Source organism: Equus quagga, chromosome 1 (genome assembly GCF_021613505.1).
Source record: "Equus quagga isolate Etosha38 chromosome 1, UCLA_HA_Equagga_1.0, whole genome shotgun sequence".
NCBI lineage: Eukaryota > Metazoa > Chordata > Mammalia > Perissodactyla > Equidae > Equus > Equus quagga.
In genome coordinates this window covers 51,633,616-51,646,763 of record NC_060267.1, presented here as the reverse complement: position 1 = coordinate 51,646,763, position 13,148 = coordinate 51,633,616, and the positions used below count along the sequence as shown (strand labels likewise).

The following is a 13,148-nucleotide window of genomic DNA, read 5'->3' as shown; positions in this document are numbered from 1 at the left end:
TCTTTTTTTTTCTCCCCAAAGCCCCAGCACATAGGTGTATATCCTAACTGTAAGTCCTTCTAGTTCTTTTACGTGGGACGCCACCACAGCATGGCCTGATGAGCCGTGTGTACGTCTGTGCCCAGGATCTGAACCGGCAAACCCTGAGCCGCTGAAGCGGAGAGCAGGAACTTAACCACTATGCCACCTGGCCGGCCCCCAAAGAACTGCACTTTTGTCAGAGCTCCATTTTAAAGATTATGTTTTAAGGTGCAGAAATAATACCCAAATACCTGTTTGTCACGATACAATTTTCCAACACTACAGAAGTGTACAGCACAATAAAAGCCTCGCTTTGTCCCATTCCTCTCCCACCCCTCGGCCCAGGGGAGCCACTGTAATCCTTGTATCCATCTGTATCTTTTTGTGTGTTTTTATAGACTTACATGTATTTTTAAAAAAACAAAATTTATTGCTTTTTTCATAAATGGTCCATGTAATAGATATTATTCTATGACTTTCATTTTTGCTTTTAATCGATGTGACTTTGAAAAAGGCATTTTACCGCTCTGGGCCCAGTGCTCTCATCTGAAAAATGAAAGGGCAGGAGGGGTGGGTAAGGCAGCCCAGAAGGTTGCAAAGGCCCTTTCCATCTGACTCTGCATCTCGCCCCATGTTTAACGCATGAGGGAACTGAGGCCGCCGGAGAGGCAGTGACTTGCCCACAGTCACCCAGGGGTTAGGGGTGGGGCCAGACTGAGAGCTGAGGCTCCCCTTTCCAAGCTCAGTGCTGCTCCCCTGAGGTCCAGAGAAGTGGAGTCCGGTTCTGTGGGGGATCCAGGGCCTTGAGAGCTTGTCTTGGAACCCCTCTCACCCCTCGCATCTCCCAGAGCCCTAGCCCTTCTTTCCTACCTGGGGCTGCCTCCCCCCGCCCAACACCAGCCATCCTCTCACCCTGTGGTGTGGCCATAAACTGTGCAGAGGCTCCAGGGAGAGAAGGGAAGCCAGAGGGATGAGGGTTATGGGTTCAAAGGGTCTTCCTGCCTTTTGCTCTCTGGGGAACAGGGGACCACGGAAGGATTCACTTTCTCCTCCACGCTCCCGGCAAGAGCCTTGTGTACTTGACAGCAGCACTTACAGCTGTGTACTGTTATTATCCTGGGGGGTGTGTCTGTGCATCTGTGCGTGTTTACATATGCGCAGATTGTAACACAAGTTCTCTGAGGACCAGCACTAGGCTTATTCGTCTTGGTGGCCCCACTGTCTAGTGGTCTCCATATGTTGACCCACGCTGCAGAAGACAGCAGAATTGGCATCTTGGGTAAGACCCAAGGTTAATCTTTGACAGAGAGTGATGTGCTATGAGAAAATATCCCCAAAGCATCAAGCATCCTAATTTCCTCTAATAACCCATTAATTTGTGGTCTATTGATTTATCTAAATTTCCTTCACTTTTTCCATTTCAGTCTCTATCCTTTCTAGGGTAAAAATGAGTCACTCAAAGTCAGTCAGTTTATTCTTACCACTTAGAACTAATTAGCCTCTCCACACTGGGCTGCCCACTGTGGAAAACCGTGATCTTTTTCTCTGCACTTATATCGTATGAATTTCTCCTTAACCTAAAACGATGTACCAGAAAACCCCTCCCGGCCGCTCCAGCCCGGTCACTGCAGGATGCTTAGAAGCTCACCACTGGCAGTCTACTCCTTCAGGCTAAGGCAGGATTCCTGTGCCTATCCCTGGCCCCCACTGACTAGATGCCAATAGTACCCCCTGAATTGTGACAATCAGAAACTCCTCCAGATATTGCCAAATGTCTCCGGGGAGTAAAATCACGCCAGCTGAGACGCCTGGACTAAGAGGTTGTCCCCAGTGAAAGTGCAAACACTCTGGAGAAAGTCGACCCTCATCAGGTCCACATTTGTCAGTGTTCACCAGACCCTTTCCCAGGGCACCGGTTGGCTAAGAGCAGTGTGGGGAAGAGGAGAGACAAAAAGAATATTTAGAAGAATCCACTCCCAGCAACCCCCTTTTTGGATTCTTCCTGGGCCTCTGGGAAGAAGGCTGTCTCAGCAATCCCCTCTGAAGAAGGCCTGGAGAAGAGCCGGCTCCCACACATTCTGCGAGTCTACGAGGCGCTCAGCCGGGTCTGGTGTTGCCCAGTGGATATCAGTGAGATTTCAAGGAAGCTGGTGAAGAACACGAAAGGAAAGAAGCAGAGATAATGGCCTGCCCACAAAGAATTTGTGGATTGCTCCCCGCTTTGACTCTCCCTTCATCCTCCTGGAGAAGGTTGAGCAGGCATTATAATAACCACTTATGGAAAAGATTTGCCAGTCACGGTCCAGCTGGGAAACAGGAAACGCTCTAAGTCTTTCAAACGAAAGAAATTTAACACAGAGACTTTGTACATGGGTGATGGGAGAGCTGAGAAGCCAACAGGAGACAGTGAGGCAACCCCGAAAATAGCAGAGCAGGAAGCAGCTACCATCTCCAGGGCAGGGAAGACAGCAGGGTGAGATAGCATTATAGACCCAGGAGTCCCCAGAGCTATTTGGCAGGAGCTAAATAGTGGGGGTGCCTGGTAGGAGACAGGATTATGGAAGGAGGGAAGGAAGACACACAACCAACTGTGGGAGATGGCAGAGAACAAAGAGAGAGGGGGAGAAATAGCCTGGTTTCTTCCCTCCTCCCACCCACCTGTCCTCCACCCACCTGTCATCCTAGTGTATGAACCAACCCAGAAGCCAGGGGGAAAAGGAGTCTGGGAAATGTAGTTCCCAGTAGTGATACAAAGCAGAGCCCGGAAAGGGTGGAGAACGGATCTGAAAGCACACCAGCAGTTGACCGGCACCAAAAAATAGGCCCAGAGAGGTGAAGTGATGGGGCCAGGATTAGAGTCCAGATCTTAGGGCTCTTTCCTTAGGACCCAGAGAGACCTTGAAGCCTGAAGTGACTGCAAGAGACTGGCAGCAGCAGGAAAGATATAGTTCAGCCAGCTGGAGTTAAAAAGGATCTGTGATAGTGCTTACCTGTGAAGCAAGGATCTTCGACCAGAAAGGGCATGCAGGAAACTCTTGGGGTGCAGGAAATGTGGGGAGATGCACGGGAATATACAAGGGTGAAAATTCATTGATCTGTATACATAAGATTAGAGTTACTTTATGACTTCATAGTTTATATGTTATATCGCAATTAAAAGAAAAAGAGTTCCTGTCTTTTTAGAGTAAAATTCTGAAATATTTTCAACTGAAATGATGTCTATCCGGGGTTTGCTTCAAAATAATTACGGGGAGATTAGACGAACGGAGGAGGGTTATATGGAAGAAATAAGACTGGCCCTGAGTTGAAGCTGGGTAACAAGTAGACGGAAGTTAACAATATTATTTTTCTCTCCTTCTCCTTATATGTTATGTGTGAATTTCCATAATAAAGAGTAAAAAGAAAAAAGAGAAAAAGGGGTCTAAGGCCATTACTCACACATACCTTTACGCATGTAAACACTCAGTGGTGAGTCCACTCTCAGCCCCCAATTCCCTTGACCTGGAATGAGCCACAGCCCTGAGCAGTGCCTGCGGTTCTGACATTTCTTCCCTTCCCAGGTGGCCTTGGCCCATCTGTATAAACGTGTGCCAGCGGAGGGCAGGTCCTAGGCCTGCACCAGGGGAGGAGAGTGAAATGTCTAGGGCTTAGGCAGGCCCCTTCACCCTTCTGTGGGCCCTCCTGCCCGGACACACCCCTGCACCAGGACTTCCCAGCTCGTCCATCAAGGGCCTGTCCAGCCAGTCTGACCAACCAGGGTAAGGATGAGTGCTGAACAAGGCCCTCCAGGGAGGGGACAGGGACAATGCCCAGGTGACCTATGTCAAGAGAGTAAGTCAGCCCCTCGTGCCAGTGGAGGCACCCCTGAGTCACAAGGACGTAAAGTGGTTACTGGAATGAGCTGGGACCCAGAAGTTAGGAGACCTGGACTCTAGGTTGGTTCTGCCAGGGACTGGCTCTGTGACATGGAGAAGGCATCATTCATTTATTCCGTAAACATGTACTGGGCATGTGACGTGTGCCAGACTCTGCGCTAAGCACTAGGAATGCAGATTTAAAGATTCAGTCCAGGGGCCGGCCCTGTGGCTGAGTGTTTAAGTTTGCACGCTCTGCTTTGGCGGCCCAGGGTTTCACTGGTTCGAATCCTGGGCACGGACATGGCACCACTCATCAGGCCATGCTGAGGTGGCGTCACACATGCCACAACTAGAAGGACCCACAACTAAAAATACACAACTACGTACGGGGGGGCTTTGGGGAGAAAAAGGAAAAATAAAATCTTAAAAAAAAAAAGAAGACTCAGTCCAGGCCACCGCAAAGCCCCTAGCCTGGTGGTGTGGCAGACAATAAACAGCAGGTCACGGAGAGCAGTCTACATGGGGGCTATGCAGCCTCGGGTGGGGGCACTTCCCAGAACCCCAGTGACACTCAGGGACAAGTGGGAGTTAGCCAGGAGCACAGAAACTTGGAGGCCAGAGAGGCTGGCACAAGGGAGAGGAGGGCAGGCAGCTGCAAGTCACCATGGGTGGGCGTGGGGGGAGTGTTAATGGGTTGCAGGGAACGACAGGGAGAAAGGGGGCAGGGACCAGACTAAGACCCCTGGAGTCCTGGTCTCCTCTCCTTGGCACCCTGAGCCTCGGTCCTCTCATCCTTAAGGTGAGGGGGCTGGACTGGTGGGCTGTCAGCTCCCTCCAGTTCAGAGGATTCAGAGGCTCCTGGCCGAGGAAGCTGGGACTGAGGGCTGTGGCTGCCCAACTCCACCCAGCTGGCCCCTGCTGTCTGAAACTCGTTTCTGCACATCCTTCCCATTCTCTAAGGACTGGGAGCAGGGGCCACTGCCCCCTCTGGAGTGTATTGTAGGTGACCTGTGCCCACTGATATGTGGCCTGGGTTGGGTCAGGGGAGAGGAGAGCTGGCTGCCGTATTCTTTTATAGCTTATTTAAAAAGTCACACAATAGGGCAGGAACCCACGAATCCAGATAGACTGCCAACCAGGCTCTCTGGTTCCCAGATGCTGCGTCTGGCCGGCGTCCCTGGCTCTCCGCACGCCCCATGTTTGTCAGGCCCAGGCCCCTCCATTTGTCAGATCTGGTGCCCGGTTGGACCCTGCTCTGTCTCAAGCCCCGCTGTTCCCCGGGCAGCTCTGCGCCAGCTGGGCTCCCGGAGGCCCATCTGAGGACTGTCCACTGGCTCTGCGGCCCTGTCCCGCTGGCAGGCCTGGCCCTGCCGTCCTCCTCTCCCTGTCAGACTTCCGAAGAAGGGAGGAGGCCGGGTTCCGGCCCCGCTGCCCTCACGTGCTTTCCCGGCCGCCCCCTCCCGCCCTGCGTCGGGCAGCCAAGCCTGTTCCTCTTCCCGGTTGCGACAGACAGCCGGCCTCAGCTCCCAGCGCTCCCTGTCCCCGCCCCGTGGCCGGCTCACTCCACTCCCACTTCCTGAGCCCGGCGCTGGAGCCCCTGGCGCCCCGGAGGCCAGGCCAGGCCCGGCCGCTCCGGCCCCCGGGGGCACGTCGGCCAGTTGGGTCCCTGCCCCTGGGCTCGGGAGGTTGCTGCCACCCCTGCCCAGCACATCCAGGCCTCCCACCTTCCTCCGGGGCCTCCACCCATCTGGTCCACTGGCCCACCGGCCGCCATGCGCTTGCCGTCGGCCACCTCCCCCTGCGGCCTGGCCTTGGGGCCACTCATGCTGGGCCTCTGCGCTCTGCTGGCAGCATCTCAGCCCAGCTCGGTGAGGGAGGGGCCCGTACAGGTAGGTGGGGTGGGCCTGGGTAGGGAAGAAGGGTCTGGGCAGCCCTCTCTCTAGTCCCTCTGCCCTCCCGAGCTGACCCCTGAATAATTCTCCCCCACCTCCACCTCCCCTTGAAGGTGCCCCCATACCACACGGAAAACCATACCTGCCAGGATGAGGAAAAGGAGTACTACGAGGCCAAGCATCAGGTCTGCTGCTCCCGCTGCCCCCCAGGTAAGAGGTGACGTCCCCAAGAAGGCTGAGACAGGGAGGGGTCTGCAGGGGCCTCCAGTCCACCTCGCTGCCTCGGAGGGAAGATGGACACCATCTCCCAGGAGAGCTGGCTGGCAGAGACAGGCAATGAGAATCCCTCATATGTAGGCACCGAGAGGGACAGGCCCAGGGTCACACAGCAGGCGGCTGAGGAAAGGTGGAACCCCAGTCCCCTGACACCCCCACTGCCCCACTCACATCCTAGGCACGCATGTCTCAGCTGAATGTACCCGTGGCCAGAACACAGTTTGTGCCACATGTCCCGAAAATTCGTACAACGAGCACTGGAACCATCTGTCCATCTGCCAGCTGTGCCGCCCCTGTGACCAGAGTGAGTGGGGTGTGCCTGGGGCGGGCTGGGATCTCCTGGAGCCCAGCCCCTAGGCTGAGCTCTCCCGTTCCCCACCAGTGCTGGGCTTCGAGGAGATTGCACCTTGCACTGGCAAACAGAAAACCCAGTGCCGCTGCCAGCCAGGAATGTTCTGTGTCCTTTGGGACCCTGAGTGTGTACACTGCGAGCCACTCTCTGACTGCCCACCTGGCACCGAAGCAGAGCCCAAAGGTCAGAGGTCCCTGAGGGCAGAGGGCAGGAAGGAGGCTGGGCTCGGGTGATTGTGAATGAGGGCAGGGAGCATGGCACTGTGTCCATGGTGAGCCCCCGGGTAGTTCTCTTTAGCGTAAAATGCCTCTTCTTACTCCCTGGGAAAGGCTCACAGAAGGGAGCTACAGAGAAATGGACCTGGAGCAAGCACAGGGGCTTGGGGGGGCTCCTCGCAGCACTGGGGGAGCTGGGACAAGGGAGAGATCCGGAAAGGTGCCAGCTACAGAATGGGGTGGGTGTGCAGGGAGGGGGCATCCAGTGGGAGTGAAGGAAGCTCACAACTGGGCAAGGGGCTCCCTTTGCCCACTCACATTGGCTGGCCTTGCCTTTCTCCTGCCAGATGAAGTCTGGGAGGCTAACAGCAACTGTGTTCCCTGTAAGACAGGGTACTTCCAGAACACCTCCTCCCCCAGCGCCCGCTGCCAGCCCCACACCAGGTGAGCGTGCCCCCTCCATGTTCCTCCCACCCTCCCAGAAGCCCCAGCTGCTGACAACTCCATCCCAGTGCTCAACTCCCTGGGACCTGCCTTGCTTCCAGCCATCAGCCCACTTGAGTTAGGCCTCTTTCCTCCACAGGTGTGAGGACCAGGGCCTGGTGGAGGCCGCTCCTGGCACCGCCCAGTCGGACACCAGCTGCAGAAATCCGTCCGAGTCCCCGGAGATGCCAGGTGAGGGGCCAGGGTTGAGGGGTACTGAGCAGGGGTGGGGGGGTGCGGTCTGGGAAAATGCCTTAATTCCAACCATCTACAAAAATGGGGAAAAGATGAACCCTTCCCTCTCAGAATCAGGGAAAGAAGAAAAGTTCCTTAAAGAGAAACTGGAGTATCCCTAAGCCAATTTAATTACACAAACACACACACACATACTTTTTAAGTTATAGATCACACGTATAACTTATAATTATATTAATATTATGCCAAGGAACACTGCCACACTGAGATGTAATTGTAACTGACATCATCGTCATCATTTTGGACATGCCACCATCATATAATCCGTTTACTAGACTGAATTCCTCTTTATTAGATTACACACTTTCATTGTTAGAGAGATGATCCTACATTTGGCTCTTTTTTGTATTTTTCTCTGGGGTTATTGATTTCCTCGCCTAATAACGATTACAGGATGTTTTCAATGACGGCAACCGTTATTAACTGGGGGAGAGTTTTTTTTTTTTTTTTTAAAGATTTTATTTTTTTCCTTTTTCTCCCCAAAGCCCCCCAGTACATGGTTGTATATTCTTCGTTGTGGGTCCTTCTAGTTGTGGCATGTGGGACACTGCCTCAGCGTGGTTTGATGAGCAGTGCCATGTCCGCACCCAGGATTCGAACCAACGAAACACTGGGCCGCCAGCAGCGGAGCGCGCAAACTTAACCACTCAGCCACGGGGCCAGCCCCGGGAGAGTTTATTTTATTAACGTTTTTAAATTACCAAATGTTTATAATCATAGTTTCCATTTATTGAGAGCTGTATGTCAGGCTCTCTGTGAACACTTGACATTCACTGACTCACTTAATCCTCTCAACGATCCCACGAAGCGGTCCTATTATTCTCACTGAGTGGATGAGGACACTGAGGCCCTGGGAGGTCACGTGACTTGCCCACATGGTAATTGGTGTTATGAAGACCCATACTGAGGTCTTTCTTACTCCAAAGCCATTGCCGTAGTGCATACTCACTGGAGAAAATCAGAAAATTCAGACACAAAACTAAAAATCGCCCACAGAGCCATTCACCTAGCGTAGCCATTCTTAACATTTTTGAATATATCCTCCTAGACGTTTTTCTATGTATGTCTATACATATCATTTTTTTTCTAAAAGTGGAGTCATTTGAATGTTTTGTAACCTGGTTTTTCATTCAACTCTGCCATAAGTATTTTTCCATATCCTCTTATTGATTTTTAACTATGTTTCAAATATGATTGGCATTTTAGAGAATGTGTAAGCTAATCTGCTTGTTTCATATATGAAAAAACTGATGCTCAAAGAGGCAAAATGACTGACGAAGTCACACAGCTGGGCAGGAACCCAGGTGTCCAAGACTCCAGGTCTCATTTTTTTCACCGTGCCTCCCATTCTGTCACCCCCAAAACACAGAGTTACATGGATCGGAAAGAGCCAACTCCCAGTATGTAAATATGCAAGCCTTCAGGCCCTTCCCCGATCGATCGAGCTGATGGCCCTGCAGACTCATGCTGTCGACGGCAGCACCAAGGCCCAGAGAAGGGCAGAAATTATCCACTACACATCAGGGCCTGAGAAACTCAACTCCCAGGCTCCCTTTCCCTTCCCCTTCTGGAACCTGCCCTGAGCGAGGGGGTGGCTCCCAGGCAGCCACAGGCAGAGTTCAGCCGCGAGGCTCCCCCACTCTCCCACCCCTGTAAACACCCCCACAGGTACAGGGGGCAACCTCGGTGCCTACCGTGGCCTCTCTGTAAGGCGGGCAAGTCCTGGGAAACGTGGCCCTACCCTGTGGCCTGAGTCTACTCACAGCTCCAAGCCCCACCCTCCCCATGCTGCCTCCCGCTCCCCCTTCCAGCTCTCGACCACCACCTGCCCAAGCGCCCGTCCTCACCCACAAGACTGCCGCAGCCTGTCTCTAAGCCAGTGGGCACCTGCACCAGCTCCAGACACCTCCATCCCTGACAGAGTTTCTCCTGGCTGTCAGCAGGGCCTCCCCGAGTCCAGCTTAGTTCCCCTTCTCTGTAACCCGAGGGAAGTTTCTCTAATTCTGCCTTTAGGGACCACAGTAGGGCTGGAAAGGAAAAGCTGCTCCCCTTTCCTCTGTCTGGGTTGCCCAGAGACTGGAAAGCTGTCCCTTACTCCCTTCCCCTCCGCCCTTCTCTGAGTTGTCATGCCCCCTCCTGTCTGCTGTCCTGGCAGGAACCATGCTGGTGCTGGCCATCCTGCTGCCGCTGGTCTCCTTTCTGTTCCTCACCACCGTCCTCGCCTGCACCTGGAAGAGCCACCCGTCTCTCTGCAGAAAGCTGGGTAGGAAGGAGCCGGCTGCAGGCCCGGGCACCTGTCCCCACCGGGATGGGGGAGAGGGGCTGCAGGGAATACGTAACTTCCCCAGCACCAACCCTTCTGGCCCTCCACACCCTCAAGCCTCCCAGTGCCTGCCCCCAACATAGACATCATCTCCATCCAGCCCCCCATTCTGAGACTGGAGATAAGGGTATTGGGAGCCTGTTTCTTCTGGGACCCCAGGATGGGCAGCAACACAACATGGTGGGGTGTGGCTGGTGAGAGCCCGGGGTCTGAGGTCTGCCTGAGGCCCCACACCTATTTCATTTTCTGTTGCAGGATCCCTGCTCAAGAGGCGTCCAGAGGTACTGAGGAAGGCTGAGAAGGCGGGGTGCGGGGTGGGGGGGGCAGAGGGGGATGGGTGAACCAGGTGAGGTTGGCAGGAAAAGGGTGTGCAGGCTTCCACATTCATTCATTCACTCAACTAATCATTTGTTGAGCACACCGTGTGCCAGCCACTGTTCTAGGCACTGTGGATATGGCAGTGAGCAAAACAAAGGACCCACCTTCCAGCACTCACACGCCAGTGGAGCAAGAATGAAGTTAAACAAATATGTATCAGGTGGTGATACTGCTAAATGAAGCAGGGTAGAGGGACAGTGAGTGACAGTGGCAAAGGATGAGGGTATGTTACCTTAGACAGAGTGGAGAGCTAGGGCCTCTCTGATAAGCTGATATTTGAGCAGAGAGCTGAAGAAACGAGGGAGCCAGCCATCAGGATATCCAAGGGAGTGTGCTCTAGGAAGAAGGAACATCAGGTGCAAAGGCCCTGAGGCAGAGAGCATGTTGAGGAGCAGAGGAGGGTGATGAGCTACCTAAATGTGGGGTGGGGTGTGGGAATTAAAGAAAGATGGGTCTGAGGCCCACATCATTGGTTGGTTCTCTGCCTCTCTGCTGCAGGGAGAGGAATCAAATGCTCCTGATGGAAGCTGGGAGCCTCCGAGGGTCAGCCCACATTTCCCTGATCTGGTAGAGCCACTTCTGCCCATCTCTGCAGACTTGTCCCCGGCCCTGGCCGGGCTCCCAACGACGCCAGCTTTGGAGGAAGAGGTGCTACAACAGCAGAGTCCTCTTGGCCAGGCCAGGGAGCTGGAGGCTGAGCTCCCAGAACAAGGCCCCGTGGCCCACGGTGAGCCTGGGGCAGGTGGCAGGGAGAAGAGGGGTGCGGAGGGTGGGAGGGATGGTGGCAGGAAGAGAAAGTGTGGGCCAGACAGAAATAAGAGGAAAACAGGCAAGACAGAGACTCCAACAGCTCTCCAGTGTCCCAACGAGAGAGAGGAAGGAGACGGAAAACCCAGAAACAGAGAAATGAGCACAGAATTCAAGAAACCAATAGCAAATGGGAGCAGAGACAGAGAGGGAAGGGAAAGCGGGAGGAACGGGGGCACATAGGCCTTCCTCCCTCAACAGTGCCCCCTCGGCCCCTCTCACGCTGCCTCCCTTCCCACAGGTACCAACGGCATTCATGTCACTGGCGGGTCTGTGACTGTCACTGGCAACATCTACATCTACAATGGGCCAGTGCTGGGGGGAGCACGGGGCCCTGGCGACCCCCCAGCTCCCCCCGAGCCTCCATACCCCATCCCGGAAGAAGGTACCCCTGGCCCTCCCGGGCTCTCTACACCCTACCAGGAAGATGGCAAAGCTTGGCACCTGGCTGAGACAGAGACACTGGGGTGCCATGCCCTCTAACAGGACCAAGGACTCAACTTGTCACCCCTGCCTGATGGCGTCTGGGAAAAGCCCAGAGAAGGGAGGTGGAGGAGCACCTTCTCCCTGAGGCAGCCTGACCCACACAGGATGGACAGAGGGCCTGGGGAGGGCCCCTGGGGGAAGACCCTGAGGGGCCAGGCCTCGGAGAGCAAGGCCGGGCACTGGCTGGGTGCGGTGCCCACCACAGGATGCTCACCACCGCCTGGCAGGCCTGAGACTTCATTGCAGACCCCCTGCCCCCTGGGGCTGCACCAGCTCAGCTTCAGGCACGGACAGGGCATCCGATGCTAACTGCTGCCCGCCATGGCACTCCACACCCTAAGCACGGCACGGAGGGGAGCCAGCCACATGGTCACTTGCGAGGATGTCACCGGGACCTCTGACAGATTCGTGGTGCGCATCCCCAAGCTTCAGAGGCCATTTGAGGGCCCGCACTTCACATGGACTGAGGTAGACCCTTTATGAAGATGGAGTCCCATGAGGACTAGAGTTCCTAGAGAGGAAGGGGAGTCACTAAAAACTGGGGATTTGGGTCGGGTTACCAGGTATAGGGAGAGCTTTGGAGGGGGAAGAAAATGGTGAGTGTATTTATAAATTGTAACCACCTGCAAATAAAGAGGAGATTAAGACTAGATCATTGATTTTCTTGGGAACCCTATTCCAGGGGGACAACGTCAAAGACAAAGGTCAAAACCTGAACATATAACCCCACGGAGCGATTTCTATGGGGGATGGTACATGTAATTCAGGCGATAACGCTGTTAGCCAGCGATGGCGGACGGTGCGCCAGGCAGTGTCCTACATGCTGTACACGTTGACTGATGTAATCCTCAGGACACCCGCAGGAGGGAGGTCCTCTTACTGTTCCCATTTAACAAATGAGGAAACTGAGGCACAGAGAGGGTAGGTCACATGTCCAGTTCAGCTGCAAATGGCAAAGCTGGGATCTGCACCCAGACTGCCTGGCCCCAGAGGCCTTGTGTGTAAAAACTTCACATCCCACACCCTTAGAGAATGCCGTTGACCAGGTAAAATGTGCTGGTTTTCTCCAATCCGCCGCCCTCTGGACGTCCCACCAGCATTAAGTCTCAGCCAACCCTCCAACCTCCAGCCACAAGGCAAAGGGGAAAGTGCTCTGTGAGCTCAGCTCGGTTGATGGGAAGCATAGGCACTTTAGACACAAAGTGCGAGCGAGAGGCCAAGTTCACGTTCTGTTGGCACAGAGATCCGGGCCAGCCTCCTTCAACTCAGGAGCACTCCTGATTTTCGCCTTGTTTATTTCTTTTTGTCTTATTTTATTTTTTCCGGAAAAGAACTTGAAACCTTCTCAAGCTCTCTTGTGAGTAGATGTCTGGGCTCCCGTGCTGCCTGGGAGAGACGATCTTAGCTGGAAGGATTGCGAGGGGCGCGGCAGCCAGCAGAGCGCTCCTTCCATAAAAGGCTGCCGTCTGGGTCTCCTGCAAAGAAGTCTGTTGCTGGGGCTCATCAAGACAGTGCGGCGACAAAACACAGCCCCCAGGAGTCGTCTGATCCAGCTGAGCGGCTGGGTTATTTCAGGTTGACCATGAAAGGGTTAGATCCAACCTCCTTTTTTGAGAAGTGAATAACAGTGAACTGCATCTGTAGGCAGAGTTAACCCTCCTGCTCTGGGAGGACGCCAGAGCCAGACAACGAGAATCCTTAGTAAGTGTTCCAACGTGTTCAGATAAAAACCAAATGTTATACATTTTTCCACAAAATAAAAGGAGAAAAATTTTTCAAAGAAATGGTGCTAAAGCACAGACT

At 54.0% G+C, this 13,148-nt stretch overlaps 1 protein-coding gene and 1 long non-coding RNA gene across 4 annotated transcripts; one reads left to right on the top strand and one right to left on the bottom strand.

Moving 5' to 3' along the window:
• Positions 1–77: 77 nt before the first annotated feature.
• LOC124236711 (uncharacterized) lies at positions 78–6,358 on the bottom strand. Of its 2 annotated transcripts, none has more exons than XR_006887850.1 (4): positions 6,218–6,358; positions 5,913–6,086; positions 3,012–3,116; positions 78–2,168 (listed from the first exon to the last, which is right to left on the bottom strand). It is a non-coding gene; the product is annotated as an uncharacterized LOC124236711 (long non-coding RNA). The 2 variants fall into 2 exon arrangements; XR_006887853.1 differs by having other exon boundaries at positions 5,913–6,090; positions 6,218–6,349.
• LTBR (lymphotoxin beta receptor) lies at positions 5,373–11,995 on the top strand. Of its 2 annotated transcripts, none has more exons than XM_046655659.1 (10): positions 5,373–5,746; positions 5,884–5,980; positions 6,225–6,350; positions 6,429–6,581; positions 6,961–7,057; positions 7,197–7,288; positions 9,507–9,614; positions 9,930–9,955; positions 10,551–10,779; positions 11,101–11,995. In XM_046655659.1, exons 1-10 carry the CDS (start codon positions 5,651–5,653, stop codon positions 11,340–11,342), a joined length of 1,266 nt encoding a protein of 421 aa, XP_046511615.1. In that variant the 5' UTR covers positions 5,373–5,650; the 3' UTR covers positions 11,343–11,995. The 2 variants fall into 2 exon arrangements, with proteins under 2 accessions (XP_046511615.1, XP_046511606.1); XM_046655650.1 differs by having other exon boundaries at positions 5,396–5,767.
• Positions 11,996–13,148: the final 1,153 nt, after the last annotated feature.

Coding starts and splice junctions, on each gene's coding strand:
- LTBR (XM_046655650.1), top strand. CDS start 5,651: ATGCGCTTGCCGTCGGCCACCTCCCCCTGCGGCCTGGCCTTGGGGCCA. Junction 6,582..6,960: donor CACCGAAGCAGAGCCCAAAG/GTCAGAGGTCCC, acceptor TTCTCCTGCCAG/ATGAAGTCTGGGAGGCTAAC. Junction 9,956..10,550: donor TGCTCAAGAGGCGTCCAGAG/GTACTGAGGAAG, acceptor TCTCTGCTGCAG/GGAGAGGAATCAAATGCTCC.